General features: G+C 40.8%; 1 protein-coding gene across 4 annotated transcripts in view; it reads right to left on the bottom strand.

Annotated features, from left to right (window-relative positions):
- Positions 1-233: 233 nt before the first annotated feature.
- Positions 234-22,743, bottom strand: part of EXOC6 (exocyst complex component 6) — a 97,469-nt gene continuing 74,959 nt past the window's right edge. For 3 of the 4 annotated variants that reach the window (XM_075026086.1, XM_075026084.1, XM_075026088.1), the window contains 3 exons: positions 2,326-2,438; positions 1,826-1,837; positions 234-1,356 (listed from right to left, as the gene is read on the bottom strand). In XM_075026086.1, coding sequence (XP_074882187.1) covers positions 1,224-1,356; positions 1,826-1,837; positions 2,326-2,438 — 258 coding nt within the window. In that variant the 3' untranslated portion in view covers positions 234-1,223. Of the gene's footprint in view, positions 1,357-1,825; positions 1,838-2,321; positions 2,439-22,743 lie in introns of those variants that run through there. The other variant, XM_075026087.1, reaches the window with a different exon arrangement.

The raw sequence follows: 22,743 nt of genomic DNA on the forward strand, positions 1-22,743 counted from the left end.
GTCCCAGCCCCGCTCCGCAGGCCCCGCCGCCCCCAGCCGCCCCGGACTGCCGCGGCAGCCAGGGGGGAGAGGGCGATCCCGCAGCCCCCCGGGCCGCACCCTGCCGTCGGGGCCGCCCGGACCCCCGCCCGCCTGCCCCGGGGGTAAATCTCCAAGGGCCGGAACCTGTACAGGTCCCAGCGACACCAGCTCTGAGGTGCGTTCCAGTGCGTGAAATTAAAGAGGAACACGGGTGAGGTTTATATTACTGTATTTAGACCGTCAATAACTTAAAAATACAGCGAAAATGTACATTATTTTTACATGTTCCATTTGGTTTGTATTTTTTAGACATTCTCGTTGTGTCTAAAATAGCCAGGAGGGGACAGTGCAAAGAGACCGGCGGTGGGACGAAATGCTAATCGCTGGGATGGGTCTGGCAGTAGGAAGCGCATACTGACAAACAGATGCGGCACGAAACCAATGGTGGCAAATCTATTCTTTACTGCAACCTAGGGAAAAGAACCCAGGATCTTACAAAAGTACAGTTAGAAACAGTAACCCTGAGGAACAGAAACAAAACAAAATGTCACATTATAAAGAACTCAAATGGTTATTTACATTCACAACCTCAAGATTAAACCCTTTCGGAGAACAAAGCCTATAAGCCCTAATGCTAAATAAATATCAAGTCTAGTTCTCAGGTAGTTTTCAATGGTACTAAAAATCAGAAGATTTTTTTCGTACCTCCAGACTACAAAATCTGGTATACAAAATTATGTCCAATCACTTTAAGGCTCATATACATTTAATGCAGGAAAACGATAGGCGGCATCTGAAACGCAACCATCTCAATGCTTAAAAAACATCAAATTAGCAGAAAACAGCAACTAAGGGATCATTTCTCAAATAATTCCTACCTGGAGCAAAATTCTGGACACCGTGTCTGCAGGTATTTAAATAACGTATTTACAGTTCAGCGGTTCCATGTACAATACGATTGAGCTGGTTTTTATTGTACAGTCTCGTTTTTCACCATTTGTTTACAATATACAAAATAGTATTCAATCCATTAAAAATACATACAAAGAATTGTTTGCTGAAGACTCTGTGTACAAGCCATCTACTGCATTTTTCCTTTACTCGGTCAAACAAATGTCCTAACTGATATCACTGTTTGCTTAGTAGAAATAGTGGCTGAGAAATACCTCTTGGCGTGATGAGATACCATCGATTTAACAGGCCTATGTGTGCTGGGACATACCATTCACTAAACTCCTAAGTTGCTTTACTACGGTCTCTATTAGCTTCTGCTTGTCACGATCATTCTTCCTGAACTGAGCAAAAATGTTGTTCTTTTTGCTAGAGTCTTTCATGCTGGAGAAATAAAAAAGCAAATGACACAGACACGTTAGAAACATAATTTGAAGAGGAAAAATCCAACTATTTGAATAGGTTTACATTTGTTCCTCTTTTGATCTTTCTGCTAATAAGAACTGAAAGATTACAAAACCTATTATCTATTGCTCTTAAATTAAGCTTCCACAACGCAGAACTCGTTCTAACAAATATTACTTCACAAATTGCCCGTAAGTATTAAGCAAATATCACTTCGGCAGGAAACTGGCCCTACCAATTGCGTTAGGAGGAAAGCAAACCAAAAAACCCGTTAATATCACTTGCTTCTGTGGTAAATTCAGACTCGGCAAACGGGTGTTTTGTTTACTGTCAGATTACTCAATATCATTACTGCTGATCTCCCGTATCAATGGATTTAAAAAACGAAATTCGGGAAATAAAGTAAATTGAAGCAGCAGTATTTGGTAACAATATAGGTGATACGTACCCTCTGTGAACTCTGCAAAATACATATTCATCGCAGGCAGGAGAGGAGAGAAAACACCGTTAGAAAATGCCTTTAAATCACAGTGTGTTTTGATGCAGTTCTTAAAAGCAGGTTGATACTCGGCTGGCGGCAACGCGCCCTCCCATACCCTGCCCGCCCCAGCCCACTCGCCGGGCCAGCCGAAACGCTCGTACCGGCTTTACCGGCGGCGAAACCCCACGCGTTTCCTTCCCTTCCCTAAAGCGGCAACTCGGGCAGCCGCGGGCTGCTACCGGGGCTCCGGCACCGCCCGCCGCTCTGCGCGGCTCTCGGCACCGGGACAGCGACGCGCTGCCGCCGGGCTCTCACCGCCGCAGCTCCCGGGAGGGCGGCCGCGGCCCCGGCCCCGGCCCCGGCCCCGCAGCCGCCCCGCGGGTGCCGGGCTGGGAGCGCTGCGGCTCCCGTCCCTGCCCCGCCGCCGCTCGCATCCCCGCGCCGGCGGCCCCGGCCCCCGCACTTACTTCTCCAGGAGCGTGAGGGCCGTGCTCGGATTGACCCGCAGGTACTTGGAGGTGGCCTGCCCGTAGTCAGCCAGGTAGGTGGACCAGTCCCACACCATGAAGAGGTCCAAGAGCTGCGGGGGGGGCGGGAGGAGGGGAGAGGCGGGTGAGGGACCGCGGAGCGGCTCCCGCGGGGAGGAGGTGCCCGCCCGGGCCGGGCCGGGCCCGGCCGCAGCCCCTCGCCGGGAGCCCAGCCGGCAGCCCCTTCACCTGCCCATTTCTCTCTTTAACGCCTTCTCGCCTGTGCAGGTTCGGCCCTCGGAGGGGATGCTAACGGCTTCAGGCTTTGGTGTTTCAGGAGCTTGCTTTACCGTGAAGGGGATACTCGTGTCTGTTGCTGAGCGCTCGCAGTAATTTAAACCAGAGGTTCAGGTAGTCTTAATTAAGTGAATTAAACAACCCCTGCTGCACTCTCCATGGTGATTGATCCTTGTGACTCAACCCCAAGCCCTGGGCACACTTCTGGCCCAAACAAACCCCAAACACTTAAACAGGGGAACAAAAAGCCTCCAAGCACAGTCCTGCATCTGGCCGGAGTTTCGAATCAGGCCTTTGACTCACGATCTCGGAGCTGCTGTTCAACAAAACAACCTGCTTTTACAAGCGGCCACGATGCCTAACCTCCAGCAGCCAGCGCCCTCGCAGCCCTCAAAGCCTAATTCCCCCTCCACCACCATGGGGTGCAGGCCAGGCACCGCCGGGCACCCTGCCCAGGCTGCCCTGGGCCAGGGCACAGGCGGCCCGGCTCCGTGGAGCCTTTCCCACGGCTACCTGCGGGCCGGCGGGCCCTGCTCCCATTGACGTCAATGGCAGGGCACCCCCAGCTTCCCCCTGCATCTGATGCCTGGCCTTGTCTTGCTGCTGAGGGCTAACGCGGGCTTGTTCTCAGGCTGCCCTGTATTAGCCAAACCTACTGTTAAAGTAAGTGTGGGGAACCATTAGGATCACTTTGCTCGCCATGCCCGTGGCTGCTCCACTGAGCTGGGTCCTCAGCGCAACCTGGAGCCCCTGCTTGCCTGGAGGCCTTGCTACATCGGTAATGCTGGAAAGGTGGGGTGGAACAGGATTTTCTGTAACAAAACCACTTTAAGAAACATAACAGACTACTGCAAGTCGTACCATTTTGCTATTTAGATAAAGAACCCTGTTCACTTTAAACATTTGCTTCTGCTAAGCCACACCGGAGCTGTTACAACCAGGGCACAAACAGCATCGGCCTCTGCTTCCACAGGCAGAGCTGCCACAGGCGCCCGCTCCTCTGACTTCGCAGACTATGCCAAGACAAGGGCTGCACCTCTGAGAGCCTTGCCTTACTCAGACTTCTCAGTCTGATAAAATGTCACAGGTCTCCAGTAATGCTCATCCCCAAAATTATAACACCAACTTCATTACAAAATAAAAGCATACACCCAGTCTTCATAGCTTCAAATTCATATGCCTTTTTTCCTCCAAATTTTTCCACTTCCTAACCCCTTTCTTATGTTGTTTTCAAATAAAGTACCTCACTTGAATTCTTTTCTAATTAATTACTCCATCCATATTCGTAGTACAGTCTTTTATGAATACGCAGTAACATTTCCTGGCTTTATAACGGACCTCTGACACAATTACTGCTCTGTCATTCTGAAGTCATTCAGGGACCGTTACAAACCTCAGTGACATCTAGATTTTACATGTAACTATCTCGTATAGGTGAAAGGTGTATGAAAAGCAAGGAGGCTATTTAATTCTCTACTGACTACATATCCATTATAGCCATCAAGGTCAAATGCAAATGGTTCTTTCTCACAAAGCGCCTTCTCAGGATGGGCACCATCAATTCTCCTACTGAGCTGAAGACAACATGCCTTTAGTCACTAAGCAAACAGACTTGGGAAGGCTCTGATAACTCAGGAATCAGTGGCATTTGTGAAACCCAGAGCCCCAGTTGCTGCTGCGTATTATTCATCAGTTCTTATTACCTGTGTTACAACAGTTGGTAGTGCCCAGTCCTCACAGAGGCTGTATGAAATATTCAAAAGCACAATCAAAAGAGTGGAAAGAGAGGACAGGCAGATGCGCAACACAAGGTGGAAGGATAAAGCTGACAACCACAGGAACCCAACTGGAGACTTCTTGTTTCCTCTCTCTTACAGAGAAGCAAACAGAATGTATTAATAAATTACTACTAATTACAATGCCACTCGTCATGGGCTCCACGTGGGAGATGGTCCTTAAGAAAGAACCGTGCCAATGCTCCCACAGCAGTTGTGTTCAGTAAATGAAAGGTGAAAGATTTCATTTCTTATCCCTATTGTAACATTGAAAATAAGGATTCTGGGTAAATTCTAAACAACCCTGAAGCTCTGTATCCTGTTGGCAATGTGTGGCCCAGAGCCGTTGATGACTGATACAATTACAGTGCTGACAAGTTCAGAGAAACTTTCCTGCCAATATTGCATGAGCAATTTTCATACTGTACTTCCAGTGCTTGAATCAAGCATCTGATTGTGTTGTGGCTCTGGGACATCTCGGTGATACTGACGGCTGGGGTGGAAGATTACACCTCATTTGTCACCTGACCAAACACAGGTAGGCATGTAGGGCTCTAAACAGACACCATGGAGTCTGCTGCTTTTCAACATATGAGGTAAAACAAATGTCCCAGCACAACGTGAAGCATGTTCTGTGCACTCCGAGATGGTCCTGGCTCTGAAGAGTGCACACCCTGAGAAACATTATCGGCAAGGGGGAACGTACCGAGAGCTTCTTCCCTGCTCCACACTTGGTCAAAGAGCTGCACACAACCAGCCTCATGCTAATAAACCTCCTAAGTTAAAGCAGCTGTTATGACGTATGGCAGGTAACATGAAGGACCAGGGACATGCAATCAAATGACACATGCTTCTCAATCATAGCTCCCTCCCCTCCTTCTGCGCACGTGTTCAGAGGCTGCAGTGTGACAAACGTGCCCTGCTGCTGGAGTAAACGCAACAGGGAGCTGCAGACTGCTGGAGACTGGACTGCTGCTGTGCACAATTATGCATTGTGCATTTTGTCTCCCTCACAGCTGCAGTTCTGCACTGTGGCATATTGCTGTACATAATGGGCTTTGACAGCACGTACTGTACACCGTGGGTGGGCAAGAGCTGCTTGGTGTGCAGCTCTTCGGATCTGTGTCCTGGCCATTCATATCACCTGCATCTGACTTGGCACTTGGCAGATGTACAGTCAATGCAGGCACTTTGTGAGGGGAGCAGGTTGGCCAGCAGCCAACGGCAGCAAGGACAGTCTAGCAGAAAAGAGCTGCTGGTCCCAGGACCATCACGCACGTATGGGAAATAACTTCAATCCATCCATAAAAAGCATCCCTCGAGCACAACCCCGAATTCACCTTCACTCCTACAGCCATGCTGGAGAGGTATCAACCCTACAGTCTGCTTCAACCTCTGCCACTCTCTTCCTTTCTGATTTACACTGCCTTTTGCCACCCAAATGTGTGCCTTACTTAAATGAAGCGCATTAATTCCTCTTCCTCGTTTAGAAAGACCTCTATTACAGCAGGACTGTCTTGGCCGCAGGCATATGATCTAGAAGACGGCCTGTCCATTCAAAGATACAGAAAAATATTTGGGCTACTTCATGTGATTTGAACATACTCTCTGAAAGACAAAACTGTTAACGAAGTACTGGCCTACATAATCCTTTGGTAGATTATTTTTATTTTAGTAAAGGATAAACTTATCTTGAAATTTCTACATAAAGATTACTGAAGAGAAGAACATGAAGATGCAAAAAGTCTGGATTTTAATGAATGCAAACAGATAGCTACATGAAATTCACCATGAAAACTTGGCCAACTCTTGAACAGAGGATAAAAAAAAACCCAAACAATTCCGTCCCTATATTTCTGCTGTATTTTCATTCACAATAGATGCATATTAAAATGATTTTATAATGTGACAGGGACTAGGTGTGTGCAAAACCACAAGGAGAGGGAACAGCCTTTGGTAATGTTACACGGTACTCAGGGTGAAGATATAATGGAAATACTTTGTGGATTTGGCTTGACATGCTAACGTGACTCATACTACAGAGATGTAATATGTGGGATATGTTAAGTTCCTCTGAAATAAAAGAAGGTTGTAAATCTCTGCAGTTTTAAATACTGTGATTACTACTAATATGGAGAAAGAAAAATTGTATCAAGGGCAAGTCTAATCGTAACAGCGTTAATTTTGCCAAAAAGAGTATCAGCTATAATTAAAAAAAAACATTTAGGGGATTTAAGTTCAGGTGAAGCCCCACAGCTTCTCAGTTGTGAAGCATGAAGTACAGGAGAATTTTCTGGTAGTTCTTATTGTGGCAACTAGAATCAACCTATTAAAGGCCAAATTAAAGCAACATTTCCCTACTACTATTTTATCCACTAAAACTGTCACTATTACTGAGACAGTAAGTGAAAATGAGATGTATTGTCTAGCAAGGAATGTCCACACTGACATGCACTGTAGAAATACCTGCACGGAGTAGGTCCTGGCAATAAGTACTTTCCTGCCTCAAAAAATCAATCAAAATCCACACAGTGTAGCACATCACACTCGTGCTGCTGGCTGCGACTTCTTCAAGTTTAGAATGTGCATTATTTGCCTTGAAATTACAACAGGAAAAATGTTTTTTTTTCCACATGCATCTTTCCAAAGTTAACATGTATCGGAAATACTTCAAACCAACAGAAAGGCAATCTCTCCCGCTACTCTCAGAGTCTGGAGGCAGTGCAGACCATTAGCTGTTAGTTAGCCACTCAGCCCCCCTAAGGAGCCACCCGAGGGTGCTCTGTCAGAACCAGCTGAAACACTGTGAAGCACCTAATAAACTAGAAATACTACTCTACTATGAAAGAACAATGGCACTGTTGGACACTCTTTATCCCATAACAACCATAAAAAATAAGCTAAGTCAGAAGCCCTTCTGACTAAGAATAATTTGCAGGGAAGTCTATGTACCTGTGTGTGTCTGAGTCCCTACCAAAAAAAAAAAAAAAAAAAGGAACAAGCTTTATCCTTTCTAGTATATCAGATAGGGTGTCCAACAGACTGTCCACTTACTTCCATTTACAAGATAGATAGGGTATACACTTCTGCCTTATTTAAAGGATTTGCCTCTTCTAAAGATGTGATGGCAGGGGAACCTTTATCCAACATCTTGGAACCATCAGGGCTGACGATCAGAGAGCAGCATGTTCCTTTTACTGTATATGAAACAGTGTTGCCTTCTCAAACCTTCATATTATTAGTCACATACATACTGCTAACACTATAGATAAGCCTCTGGCTGCTGTTTTGCACTTGCATTTTGAATGATGCCCTACAATACTTTGATTTTCTAACTTTTTGTTCATGTCTATGTATTTTCTAAATGCCTTTTATGTCTAACATTAGCTCTTTCTGCTCTAAACACCACTTGATAAAAAAAAAGGTGTTTTTATATATATACACTTCTATAACAGGCTATAGTCATCTCCTACATTATACAGATAACACCGCTATTTTTAATTAGAAGACTTTTATTTTAAACACAACAATTTTGTTGTAAAATACACTAAACTATTTTTTTGTTAAAAGATGTCCTACTTTAAGACCTTGATAACTAATGGGTTTGGTTAACACAAAACATTACAATATTGATGCTACAGGGACAAAAAAGTTCTTAAGATTTTAGGGACAGAATTCTGGTTTCAAATAGGGCACTTTGTTAAAGGATTTTCAAACATAATGAAGCTCAAGGCCTAGTTCCCTTTACAACTTGCACCTATTCTTCAACATCAGTACTCTTGCTTTTTCCCAATATTTAGGTGATACGGCCATGTTTGGATAGAAATTACTGGTAATCATTGCTCAGTAAAGCTTTGTCTGATATTACCTAAAGTCCTGAGCAGCTCAGCCGTAGTCCTGTATTTAGGCCATCTTGTAATTATGTGAGAATCTTGTGCGCTGGGAACTGCTGGAATCGACCATCCGGCCCTTTCAATGCTGTTTGAGCCTCTTGTCACATCCTCAAATATCATACAGATGCCCTTTCCTTTTTACTTTTGGGCAACTGTCAGGAATAATCTTGGAAGAGAACACAAGTTTGGGAACTAGCTATGCACAGAGTCAACATAGCAACAGAGAGAAGGAGGAGATGAGGGGTTTGCTGAAGGAAACGGGGGCAGTGTCCATTAGATGCCACCAATTGTGTTAGTTATACTGCAAAAATCCTAACTGTAAATTATCGAGGTAAGCTTAGTACAAGTTGGAGTGGTGCCGTTATCTCTTCTGAAGTAGTGTCAGCAAATAGCTTTGGTTGGACAATAGGCACCAGTGATTCAGGAGCTGGAGATAAAAATGAGTTGTACACTTAATACCCTGCTTACCTTTCTGTGAAGTCAAATACTCCATCGAAAGAAAAGTAATTCTTTTAACGTATCACTGTCAGTTATGTCCTTCTGGCCCACTCTCCCTGCTCACAAGCTGAATATATTTCTTATGCTAAGCAGTTTATTAACCCCTAATCACCCAGTTACTTCTGGACTTGATTGCATGTGTAATTACCTTTTGTCAGGTACAATTTGCCTGATAAACATGTCAGAACACTTGCTGCCTAGTCTGTTGAAACAGATAAATGCTGTCTTTCCACAGCCTTGGGGCATAATTAACAGGGAAAAAAAAGGCAGTTATAAAAACACACAGAAGCTGATTCAGTGAGGCAGGAGTTCACAGCATGCAGCCCGCCAAGGCCCATTGCCTGGCCCGCTATGCTTGCCTGAGCGCTTATTGAGTTCCAGCCTGCTGTGACAGGGCAACAGGGGCAGCCCTCAAAGACTGAGATTTAAAGTAGGTTTCCACGTGAACTTCAAAAAAGAGTGGGATGATGCCTGTTTGGAAAAAAAAACCCCAACAAACCAAAAAACCCACAACAAAGTGAAGCAGCAGATAATGATATTGGTAGAGTCCCTGTCATCATTATGTGTTATATGCTCAAGTAGACTCTCTGGGATGGGACCAGGAAGCAAAAAAATTAAAAGAAGGCAGAGAAAAAAAAAAAATCAGGAAAAGCAAACAGGGCAAGATTAAAAAAAAAAAAAAAGCTTTGTGGCATTCTTGGTCTCAGCTTCTGATTTCTGCCCTGTAGTGTTTGCAGGTTATGTACCCACGCACTACAGGGAGTACAAAAAAAGAAATCCTTACCTGACCTCTGGATAACCCAAACAGGAGATTAGCCCATTTCCAAGCAAAGCAGGTTGTCACACTGTTAGGCCAATTGCTTCTATTGACACTTTGCATAAACATCTTACACAGGGTGATCAGAAAGGACTGTTATGCCATTAACGCTCTTTTTATTTTTTTATACCTAAGCCTTACAGAATAAAGGCCTTTCTGAGTAAGGGATAACAAAAGGGTCAAAAGGTCACAAACATTCTTTTAAGTAGGCAAAAATCAGGGAAGTTTAGATTCATTGAAAAGTGCAAATTGGAACTTTTTGCATCTTGCAACATTCCAGCATACTCAGCTTTTTCTAATTTCACTTCTAGCAAATTCATTAATCTACTTAATTATGCATTTTTACTTTTACTTTTAAATAGGAAGATGCTAACGTCTTAGTTTTAGGAAATAGCAAGCTGTCTAATCTTCTCAGCTAATCAGTAATCTAAACAGATTTAGACATTACCATTAAAATCCTCATGAGGAACAGTGTGAAAATATATAGATTTTTTTCTTGAAGCAGTACGACTGAACAGTCAGTTTTCACCTATAATTTACACAGCATGTGGTTTGCACTGTGTACAGCAAAATAATCTATATTTTCCTTTGTTTTGTTTTTGCTTTGATCAGAGATGGAAACAATCTCCCTTTAATAGTATAAAAGCCACCTGCTGGGCATCGCAGACTACAGCTAATTGGTAAATTCTTTGAAATTTTGATATAATGGATTTTGACCTCTTTAATTAAAAAAATCCTGAAGCCTAGAATACTGGTGAACTCTTCTGGGAAATGAACAGTGCCAAGCATATACAACTGCAAGCTACAGCCAATCTCTTTTCAGGAAAGAGCACAGAAGAGTAGAGAGAAATAACATTACAATTTTTTCCTTGAGGATGTGTGGCTTTTGACCCAGGAAAAAAAGCCCCGTGACTCTTGCTAGCTATGCATCATTTAAGTCATTAAGATAAAGGAATAGCAAATACATTAATATTTCAATTATTACTAATTTTATTGGGGTTTGGAGCTAAAAAGCTCCAATGATGAAAGGGACTTTTCCATTTTAAACACAGTAAACTCACAAAAGCCTCTCACGAATGTCCCACTCCTCAACGTTTCCCACCCCAAGGAGCTCACACTGTACCTACACACCTTGTATTCATAAGAACAAACAGGTTTGATGACTAAAGAGGAAGCCTGTCAACCAGAATCATTGCTGTTTCATAATTTCTGACATAACATTAACTTTTCAGGGGAGCTATAATCTCATTGGTTTGTGAACTCTGAGGCAGTACTGTCTTCCTTTTCTTAAAACACTTATTTATACTCTGCCCAGCATAATGGGACCATGGTCCATGACTGGGACTGATAGGCACTGCAATAACACAGCTACACAACAATGACACTTTCTTTTTAGTCCCTGCTTACGTTTCATGCACAAGTACACATGAATATACGTTACACAGGTACACGCTTATTTCCAACGAATTAACAAAAAAACCCTGCATGAACATGAAGATACCCCTCCCATTAGTTCACCAAATGTTATCTCCCTGTTTATTAAAGCATGCACACCATGAAAGCACTTACTAGATTGGAACTAAAACGTGAAGGACCAGAATCAGAACTGGACAAAGACAAGTCTTGTTCACTCTAAGCGTTTCCTGGTCACAAAGCAACAACAGAAGTATTTAAAACATAGATATTTAAGTCCAGCTTACAAGGAAAAACGACAGAGTTTGCTAACTGTAGAATAACACCTTACCAACCAAACAGAATTACCACTTAATCAGTAGGTCTTTGTTATTGCTGATAAATATCTTGTTAGCCTGGTTAGCAAGTCTGCCTGCCACTTGCCAAAATATTTTGTTTTATTTACTCCTGGTGACTTATTTTGTGAATGTGGTGAATTTTAAAATCCCCCGCTGATCACATAACTGGAATAACACACACTGGTCTTGTATTTCAAAGTGTAAATTGATCTCTTGATCTGTGAATGTCTCCCTATAGTTTATGCTACCTTTTTTCTGGATTGGTATAACAAATGCATTTTCAAAGTGATGTTACGGGGACTTAGCTGTGCAATTCCCATTAGTGTCAATGGGGGTCGCAGGCTAAATTCCTAGGCAATGCTTTGAAAACTGAGCCCTGGATTTTCAAAGGAAGGATAGTTTGTGTGAGAAAGGTAGTGTCTTTCAGCTTTTAAGCCACTGCATTAAAACGTCTTTTTTTTTTTTTTCCTAAAGCACTATGTATTTAGAAATTGTGCCTAAATTGGCGACAGTTAAATGTTCACAAGCATGAAACAGTTTTGTATTTAAAGGCTTCCATATGTTTCAAATTTATAAGTGAAAATCATATCTGTCACTATCTTGAATGTTGGGATACAATCTTTAACACATTCATAAGTGTACATTGTATAAACTCAGAGGTTATGACAACCGAACCATTGGGAATTATTGTTACATTAAGAAAAATAAGAAGTTATTTGCATTCAAATAAATCTTATACAACCTAAATTCTTCCAAAGGGCAGAATTCTTTCCTAAAATCTGGACCTTGAGGTACACTCTGAGAGATGCCTGGTCTTGTTATATTCATGAGCAAGCCCAAACACTTTTTTTATTCTTTGGCACTTCAAACAAACTTAGACCTGCCTACAAAATAAAACACTTGCTGTTGAAGTCACGTGAACAACCTTGTTGCTGTTACCATAACCAGAAAAACACTCACAATGTGTAATTTTTATAAATCCTATTACAACTTCAAGCAGCCCAAGATGTAACATCTGAAGAAAGTCACTGAAAAATAGTCACTGAGGCAAATATAAATAGCTAGGCCCTATGTAATACACAATACAGCAACAAGTAATACCTCTTCAAAGATTTGTTTAATTACAGTGCAAATGTTTATTATGAAGTGTGTTGTTTTTCATCATTAAAGAATAAGCTGGACTGGTAGCAAAAGAACTGTCTTTTGAGTCTAGAAATAGGGAAGAGTTTGAAAAGCAGGAGCCTGGCAGACAGTCAGGCTCCAGAGGGCATGGGCTCGGGCCAAATTGCTCCTGTCAAGCCTGTTAGCCCGTACATGAAGTCCCTTTAGACAAAGCATAAAACTATGTCAATGGTAAAATTTGTGCAGACTAAAAATTGTGTATTATGCAATGGTCAGGTCATTCACCATTTTTTTTTGTTTTTGAGCTTCTGACACCGAGGCGTACACGCTCAAACAGCACGCAGGGGTGACAAGTGCAGCCCCCCAAAACAGGACATCTGCCTCTGACCTGAACAAGACTTTGAAAATACTATTTCAGCTGTTAAAATTATGAAGCATTTAATATAGCACAGTTAAATTTAATCTGTCATTTTTGTTTGGCTTCTGGTTTTTTTTAAACACAGGCTTGCCAGTAGTACTTAAACACTGACATTTACCAAAACCATTATTAACTGAAGAGGCAACTTTTACAGTTAAGTTTATTTAAACTTAAATTTTCTATAAGCAGTTTTTTCAACTGCATGAGACTTATAACAGGCTTGCTTTAAACTATTTGCTTATCTACAAAATAATGCCATAAATAGCATGTGATGTGGCACAGTACCTTAAGGTAAGTTTCTTGGGGATTAAAACTGTATTGTTTGTCTCAATCCTTCCTGTAGAAACCTATTTGAGGTGTTTCACTAAAAAGATGTATTCAAAAATTTCAAAATCTAATGTTAAAACTAGATTTTAACCACCTTCTGGGACTAATTTTAAAAATCATCTAACTTGGTGTAACTAGAATAAAATTTACACACAAAACACATTCACTTCAACTTCCATACTGTGTTCTAGAATTGAACACTCTTGTCCCATCTGTTGTATTTAATATTTAGTAGTATCCATGTGAGTAACTCTAGATGCCTGCAGTCTCACCAGAGGTCAGCATATATACTATACCATGAAAAGTCATTATCTGATAAATGCTGTTATGAACTAACTAAACCAAATTGTCCTTGTATACATGCACATCTAATCTATAAAGTCAGGCTGCTGTACCCTAGAACTAAACATCCATAGTGGTCTGCCCAAGTATAATTACAACTCTAAGTTTAAATTTCAGTCCGATTACTTCTAGGAGTGAAGGAAGGAGTTTTAGATACACTGCCCTGGCGTGTGAATATAAACTGATGCCTACGGGAAGACAAGTAAGCATAGCACAGCTCCACAGCATCAGCCTTGTGCTCACAGAGGAGGCGAAGACTTCAGCTCATTGTGTGAAGCTGCAGCTCACAGAACTGACCCAGGAAGGTGCCAACCTGGCCACAGGGAATTAGCGATTTGGTGGTAGAATGGGATATTTCCTTCTCCTAGCTTTCTAGTTATTTCTTGTCATATTCTGACTTGGACCAAAACACCAGAGGAAATTGCATGTAAGAAAAATACTGAAATTACATTGTTACAGAAATTGAGGCTTCCAACCTAACAGGAGGATATACATCAGGTCTATAAGGTTTATGAGCATCTCTTGAATCTGCAGCATTTGGTCTCCACAGAGGTCCATGATCTCTAGTGTGCACTATGAAACACATCCCCTTCACTGAGGTAACCTGGGGTTCTACACCACGTAGGGGAAAATTGTTTCAACACAACAGTCTATTTTTTAATCTGTAACTTTTTGGTTTGGTTTAAGATTTGTGTGGTTCTCAAAAAACTGCAGATCTAAAATAAAAGAAAAAATCACAGTCTCAGTGCTTCAGATTCTGGCCATCAAAGCCCTCAGCACTTCATATACAAAGTGTCTCTCTGAAAAGCCTCTGCAGGAAGCAGATACAAATATAGCAACTATTAAATAAAGTATCTCAGCTGATCTTGGGTGCCCAGTTAAAATACGTTGAAAGCCACTGAAATCTAAGACATAACAGGCCAGAAACCAGCATCATTTTGTTTGTATCCAGAAACAAAAATCCAATGCAATTCATAAGGCACAGACACTTACAGATGCGCTCATCATTAGTTTACTGTAAACAGACAGTTATTTCTTCCAAAGTAGTGCATTCAGGGTATGGCTACATAACCACCCTTCATAGCAGATGAAGTTACATCCCCTAGGGAAAGCTATACTAGACCTGGGAACCACTGGACAAGGAATTCCACAATCAGTAGCTCAGGAATGTAAATATAGACAAGTTAAAAGCAAAGCCAAATTCACTAGACAAAAGTTTCATACTCTTTCCCGGATAACCTTTGCTTTCTTCTTCAGCTACTACAAGATGTTTACTTCCACATTTGTATCTATCAATTGACTTTAAAAATGTTTCAGCAAATACTACAGGCCTTATAAAATCCTGGTACTCGTTTTTGTTTTTCTTGTCTAGGCAACTTGGTTTAGCAAAGGCTTCTGAGCTCAGTAAGTTGCAGTAACAAGAAACCCAGAATTTATTTTTTGTTGGCTTTTTGCAAAAGATCTTTCTTCTCCTGCTGCTATGTTTGCAAACATATTAGTAAAACGCCTTTCTGCTTAATGTCAATCGTCCAATATTACTTCTTTTCTAAGAAACACATCTTCAATAAATTATTCTCCTTTGAAGCTGATCTTTTTCCTTTAGAATATACCTTCTCTCCTCAATTCTCAGGTGACAGTATTTGCTTAAAATGTTTAATCTGAAAAATTATTTGTTACAATTGGTCTGGAAGACAGAATAATTCCAAACTACATAATATGTCATTTGTAATAAATACTCTTCATATTTTAGCTCCAACAGATCCCAATACAGATGGAACTTTTGCTGAGTAATGATGGCACAATTCAGCCTCTAATGCCTCCTGCAATTTGAAAACCTCTTCCCCTGATTTTACTTGCCACTTTGAAATGTTATCCCTTTCTAGTGAGTAATCCTGTGCTAGATTCTTTTGCTTCTTAAACGAACATTATTCTCACCCTTTATTGACTGACCGCATCTATTATCACATGTAAGCAGTGTTAATCCTCTAGTAATTAACACCCTTATTAAAGTAATTTTAACTCAAAGAAGTTTAAATCGCATTATTGGTTTTATTTAATTAAGCTATGGGGACTGTTTTACACTGTCATTTGAGTTTTCAGCTTGTGCCTTCTCAATCTACCAGTTACGCAGGTTGCCCCCCCCCCCCCCCCCCCAGTTACCTGTGTATTTCTGTCTAGGAATTATTCAGTATTATTCTGTTTCACTATGAACTTTTTAAACTATCACCTATGTCAATGGATGCAAGACTTAGACACTATACTGAACATATTACCATTCCCAAAACTATGATTTGGATGTGCATTTCAATGATATTATCAAATCTATCGTTCCACAGGGCTCAGTGTCTTGTTAGTGCTTAAAATGAAAGAGCCACTTGTAATGTCCTTCTCATATATCCTAAGCAAGGGCAAAGTTTTTTACTTAAACTTCAGACTGTCAAAAAGAAACAAGAATCTGAATGCACTGAGTTGTGCCACTTTGAGAGGCTGGCTCAGCACTTTTTCTGTTACTCTGAAAATAAGTCAGGTTTTAAAATTGCATTTTTCTTGTATGTATGTGTCCACTACATATTTCTTTCTATGGGAAAATATCTGATGGCCTATGTTCTCTTATGGATCTCAGGTAAGCTACCCAACTGACATGTTTGACACAGGGTCAAAAGATGAAAACTGTCTTCTGGTTTAACTGCATCATGTTACACTGCTCACTCTGGAAGAGTTTGGGCTAATTGTGTGTCCTTGTAGAACGATTTCCTGGAGGCATGCCACTGAAGCTGGGAAAGCTTGCGTTCTCCTGGGAATAAGGCAACCTGATGGTTTCATGGACTTTATACACCATTAACTGTGTACTGAAAGTCCTTTCTTTCCTTTGGGTAAAAACATCTCTTCAAATTTCTACTGTTTAAAAAAGAACTGTTCTTAATAAGTCTCAGCATAAACAATGGACAATGATAAACATAGGAAGAAAAGGGTAAGAACAACAAAGTACATTTATGGAAAGGAACTGACTTTTTCTTTTTTTTTTTTTTTTGTCCCTCATCCCATATCTTTAAGTTCTTTTTATCTCCCCATCATCTACTGCTTCTATCTACTCATCTTTTGACCCTTTTTTTCCATTTCTTTGCAATTCTGTTCTTATTCATTCTTTTTTTTCTCCCACCATCACTCTTTCTATGATTGTGGGATCTTCTTAGTTGCACTGCTCTGTTGCTACTAATGCTCTAGAGAAAGTCCTCTGCAAGAGTTTTGCTTTAGGCTCTAAAACATAACTTATATGTGAATCTTCTATGCAAACTTTACTTGTTATTTCAATATTCTTTAAAACAGTGCAACTTATAAGATGACAAATTGCTCCAAACCTGACACACCTGTAAAAGCCATGTATGTTAGCATGGTATAAGCCAATATGAAATAAAACTCCGCCTAAGAACATTCTGGTTCAGTCAAATTGTTTATAGTACAATTTCACATAACAGTATGAAATTCAATAATCTCTTTTGCCACCTATTAGTATATTTGTACTAACAGAAAGAAAATACAAGGGTTTCATCTCCCAGATTTCACTGACTGACTAGAGGCAGTCAGATAGTCTTTTTATTTGTATTTCTGCAGTGCTAAAACACCCAGCTGAAGATCAGTGTCACATTATGGTACATATTGTACAAACACTTTTGAAGATATGATCTTTTTTTCTTAAGACACTATGATCCAAATGAATAAACATTCATTAACTACATTTCACTTACTCAAGTCCTTGCCATACTATGTCTATGCAGTTCCTTCCTTGTGTCATTATTGTACTGAAGCAGAGAACAATTCTTGTTTTCTTGTTATAAAAGATTCCTTTGATTTTGCTGGATTTTACATTTGCCCTATAGTGACTTCCAAAGAAGAGACAGATTTTCTTTTTTACAGAAGAAACTAGGAAAAGGAAAAAAAATGGAATATTCTGCCTGTTGCCTGTGATTGACAGATAATTTAGAGAACGAATGGAACCTAAATATGTTGATTGATGCAACTGAAAAAATATTGAAGGCAAGTCTGTAGGGTTAAGGGGTTAGTAGAGTTGCCCAATACATACTACAAACCAGCGATACTACCAGTTTAGTTAAGGCTGGAGGGTGTAAGCAACCATGGGGCAGAAATTATTGAATATGCTAATGCAGCTACCAGTCCTATGGCTCCCTGATAGGAGACTAGGACTCATAAATGTTAAAAGAATACAAATAACAAGTAACTTGAAAGAAAACAATAATTTTCTTCTCTTGTGTTGTTCAATTACCAATGCTCATTCAGTACTCATAGGAACCACATACCACCCACAGGATTCAGAGGAAGTCCTGTGGAGCTGGAGGCTCCAAAACTGAACTCCATCCATCAGCTCAAGGCTACAGAAAGGCCCAGACACAATGGTAGAGATCCTGCAGCAACTGGCTGTCAGCAGGAAGACAGCAGCTTGATATAATGTATTCACAAACTTCATGAAAGTCACGCACCCAAATCTTCCTTCCTTGCATTTACATCATTTCTTAAATGTCAAAGATAAAGGCAAGGATCAGATGGGGAGCAAAACTGTAGCAGAATAAAACTAGAGAGAGGTTTCATTCCACTTAATAACTTCCACTGAATGGGATGTGTATCAATGACTCAAAGAAAGGCTACACAGGAGTTCACAAATGTAACAGGCATAACATAATTCCAGCAAGAGATTCGTTAATTGAGAAATTATCTGAAAGTGAACCTTCTGAAACTTTTCTACCAAATGGTCCTTCTCCAGATAAAAACCTTCTCCAGATAAAGCTTATTTAGTGCTTTCTCTCATAATGTCCTTGGAAATGACTGCTTCATAAATAGTCTCCCAGACATGTAACATGCCAGTTACTGAAGAAATTTAGTATCTCGCCCAAGAAAACTGAAGCCTTTAGGTTCCGGCATTACGGACAGGTTATAATCAGGATATGCACTTCAACTACCAAGGATACAATTTTAGTGCCATTTAGGTCATGATCTTACATGAATTTCCTCTGTAACTATGGGATAAGCTTTCTTGAACAGAAAGGCTTTCCAGAGATACAAAGTTTTCATCGTAAGGACAGCTCTAGGTTTTGAATGAATTGATTAACTATTTCTAAACCTTGTCTTGTGAAAGTACTGATGACTAAGAAGAAGAGCTGAAAGCTGATTAAATATGACAGTTAGTAGTATTCAGATAGGAACTCAGATATGTCCATCTAAATAGTCTTGACAGCAGCTTTTGCCTACCTTTTTTTTTTTTTTTGTAATATCTGCTTTGATCAACCTCTCCAGTGAAACTTTTAGTAATTTCTATGATGGTAGTATTTAGAAGCTGGAACTCCACTACTCTAAGAAGTCAAGTGTTTCACCTGTACATGACATGTGAGATCAGTAAATGTTATTTCCTGTCTCAATTCCAAAAATTATAAATTCACACCCTCCCCCCCCCCCAGCTTTTTCAACTAAGGCTCATGTTCTTATGCAAAGGCTGTTAATCTGCAGGTCTCTAAGTCAAGCTGAGCCAGTGCTTCTAAATACACAGTACAGATTTCTTGTTAGCTCATCTAATTCTTGTGTGTATCTGGTTTGGGAAGCGGAGAACTAAGAGAATTGTATCCCTTAAATGGACTAGCTTAAAGAACAACACACAAATTATTTTCTTATTTTTGATAACTTCCATGGTTTAGGTACCTACAACATTCTTTACTATCAATTAGGAGATGACATTCAGTTTAAGCATTACACCTTTCACAGCATAGTCTTTTGTGCATATTCTACTATACTTCCCTCTGGAGAAACTGGTACAGTTTTTGCCAAAGGTAGAGTAGTGTATCTTGTAGTTAAATAGCCATATGTATATAATTTTAGTTAAGTAAGGCATTGACAGGGCTACTGAAAGTGAAGTAACAGCATTTGTACACTGAGTTTTTCAAACTTGTTTTCAGGTATGCACCTTCATTGTCCGTAAGCCAGGATCTAGAGTGAAAACTCGGTAAGCTATCAGCATGTAATTTGCACTTCTCTGCTGAAAAGGGGGTGTTCAGATGTTGGACTGGATACAGTGTGTTTTGCACTGAATTTGATGAATGATTTAACGTCCCAAAGAACATACATACACCTAATACCTGGCACATATGCTTAGTTCCTGGCAGTTAACAGGGTAGGAATACCTACTGCCAGGAAATGACTGACTTGCCATCCTGCTTTAATTCTGCAAATCCTTATCAAGATAGTGTATCCACAGCCATGCTTGGTTTTGACCCTCCGCTGCTAATTTCTGTGCATTTGTTTCCAAAGCTTCCTAATTCTTACCAGCTGGCAGATATAAATCCCATCCCAGTAATGAGCTGGCCTGTTTCTGTGTACAGAGCACTGACTGAGATCTTCCTCACAAATATCTATACACACAACTTGTGATCTGAGCCTACTGCAATTACCTACAGGCTTCACAGAATCTACTTGAAAAAGAGAAATCAAAAGTAAGGGATTCCATTGGGAAATATAAGTGCTTACAAACAAATTGTCATGTTTGTGTGAAGAATTCCCATTTACTTGTAAGAATATAGTACTCTGAAAAGACATTGTGCATCCCCTGCGAGCCGGCTAACACACATTTAGCATGCAGTCATACTCAAATAACTGTGTCATTTTGAACACAGGTATATATATGCATGCTACCCCATGCTATGATGCAAATACATGAGATATCGAGCCTTGAAGTGTCTGTTCTGCTCACAGCGTGCCTCAAGCCCTCCTGCTTTAGTGCAGAGTCAATTTATGGAGAAAGGGAAGGCCAGCCAGAACATTGCCTTCCTCTCCCAACAAAGTGAGGATCTATTGTCTGAAATCCAGAGAGGTGCAACTCCTGTTTTGTTGCTGTCTGAAATCTGACCTCCTTTCTTTAGCTGAAAAAGCAGCATTGCACTGAAAACTAGAGAAGCACAAATCCCATTACATAGCACCCTGAGGCTGGGCTTCATGTTACAGATGTAACATGCTACTCTGCTTGTTCAGAGAAGCTGGGGAGTGCATGGTGGGGGGAAAGGGATCAGTAAGCATTGTGAAAGAGCTTCTGTGAAGATGAAAGTCTCAACAACCATTTCCCTCAGGAAGCAAAAGATGAAATATTCTATACTACTTGCTAATTAAAATTTCAAACTGTTGCCTTATGAAAGAGAGGATTACTTTTATCTTTAAACTCTGAAGTTTTTAAGACTTACTCCTAAACACACAGTTAGGGATTTCTCCCTCTTCAAATATCCTGATGTTTTTTCAGTTCAAGACTCGTTTCTGGAGTAGAGGCCAGGGGTGGGTGTACCCTACTAATTTCAAAGCCTAGGCACTGTGTGAGCTGGCAGCCTGTGAAGGAAGCCACAGCACACCTTTAGAGCCCTCGACCTCCAAGAGTCGTGGTGGATAGGTTTGGCAACAGGCTGCAACTTATTCTCTGAGGTCTGCTGTAGGGCTCAAGAGCATTCTCCACAGGCAACACAGATGGTGAGAGCTTTGGCATGCTGCATGTTGGGGGAATCAGGGACAAGCCAGAGCTGAATACAGTTACTACCACAGGAAATGAATTCAAATTAAACACTGCAAACAAAACAGTGGAGAAGACTGAGCTGTCAGCCTGCCTTTAGTGGCAGACATTCCCGTGGCTGGGATTGAAGCCCAGTGATCTGTTACACAGTTCCTACCTACAATGATTTACTTCTGAGTTTATCAGAATAACAGTATCATCTCTCAATAATGAATGAGAAACAAAGAAGAAAGAGGACTATATTAAGTACTACTAAGAATTTTCTTCTTCAAATGAACTTACATCTGTTGCATACAACACTACAGTTCAGAAGATTAGCAATATTTCTCACCAACAGTACACCCGAAAATGCATTACAATGCAAATGGACAAGCAACCCAAGAAACTATCAATGTAATTTCCATTATGCTTTTGAAAGAAGAAAATGTATTATACTTTTAAATATCAGGTATCAATTTTAGAAGGAATACATACGGTGTGTTATCAGTAACTTGATCTCACAGAAGTGCTTATCCACATGCTTATTTACATAGATCATAAACAAAAGTCTGACAAAAACGTATCTTCTAATGTTTCCACAGTACATTATTCTGTATATTAATCACATTGATTGTATTATGACTTTATGTCTAATTTATCTCTAATGTTAGCAAAACATTAACAGAAATTGCTGAAAATCTTCAAGAATTTTCTCCCATACATATGCAGAATTCATGGAACTTGTCATTCACAGCCCTTGGTCTCCCAGACTGGGGGACACCACTATCAAACTGTAAACTCTATGTTACCATGTGGGTGGAGATAAGGTGGTTGCTCAGCTCTGGGGTTACCAACAGCATATGATTATGTTCACTTGAGATGGCTGCCCCTGTTGCAGGACCAGCACTGACAGCAACTGGAGGATATTAACAATGGAGGATATGTACTTAAGTGCCAAAAGAACAGTTCTCCTCACCCCTGGCAAAATACGGAAATTCCACAATCATCAAGCTAGCCGACTACTTGTCTGAGACCAGACAGTAGAGGAAGAAGGCCTGTTTGAAACTAAGCAGTGCACATGGTGGAGAGAAACATTAGAAACAACTTGGGAAGTCAACAGTGAAAAAAAGTCAAGCTACAGTTGCAGCTTAGGTTATAACTCTGCAGGCAATGATCTGATTTCAAGAATAGGCATTTGTTACCACCCGGTTTGTTAAGAATCAGGAAATTTGCCCTAGGACAGCAACTGTTGACCTCTCAGGCTACCACGAGGTTATCGTTCCTCTCCACTACACACTACACTGGCTCTCCAAAGAATAATGCACAAATTCTAAGAAACAGGCCTTTTCCTCACGTATTTAAGTGTCCAGGACATCCAAGAAACTGCCTCACATTCCAGAACTGTAACCCTAGTCTTTAGGCACTAAAGAACAGATCATAACCAGGACAAAACTAATTCATGTTGGAGGCTGAGCTTCCTCAGAGACTAAATCAAGTAGGATGAACTAAGACCTGTTTATTTTTGAAGGTTAACTCCAATTGAGCTAGGATCTGAATTGGTAGCAAAATCCCCAAATTCAGTCAGCCTCACTTTGGGCCACTGGACTCCTTACCCAGGCTCCCTACATAGACAGTAGCAAGAGATTA

Source organism: Buteo buteo, chromosome 4 (assembly GCF_964188355.1).
Source record: "Buteo buteo chromosome 4, bButBut1.hap1.1, whole genome shotgun sequence".
Lineage (NCBI taxonomy): Eukaryota > Metazoa > Chordata > Aves > Accipitriformes > Accipitridae > Buteo > Buteo buteo.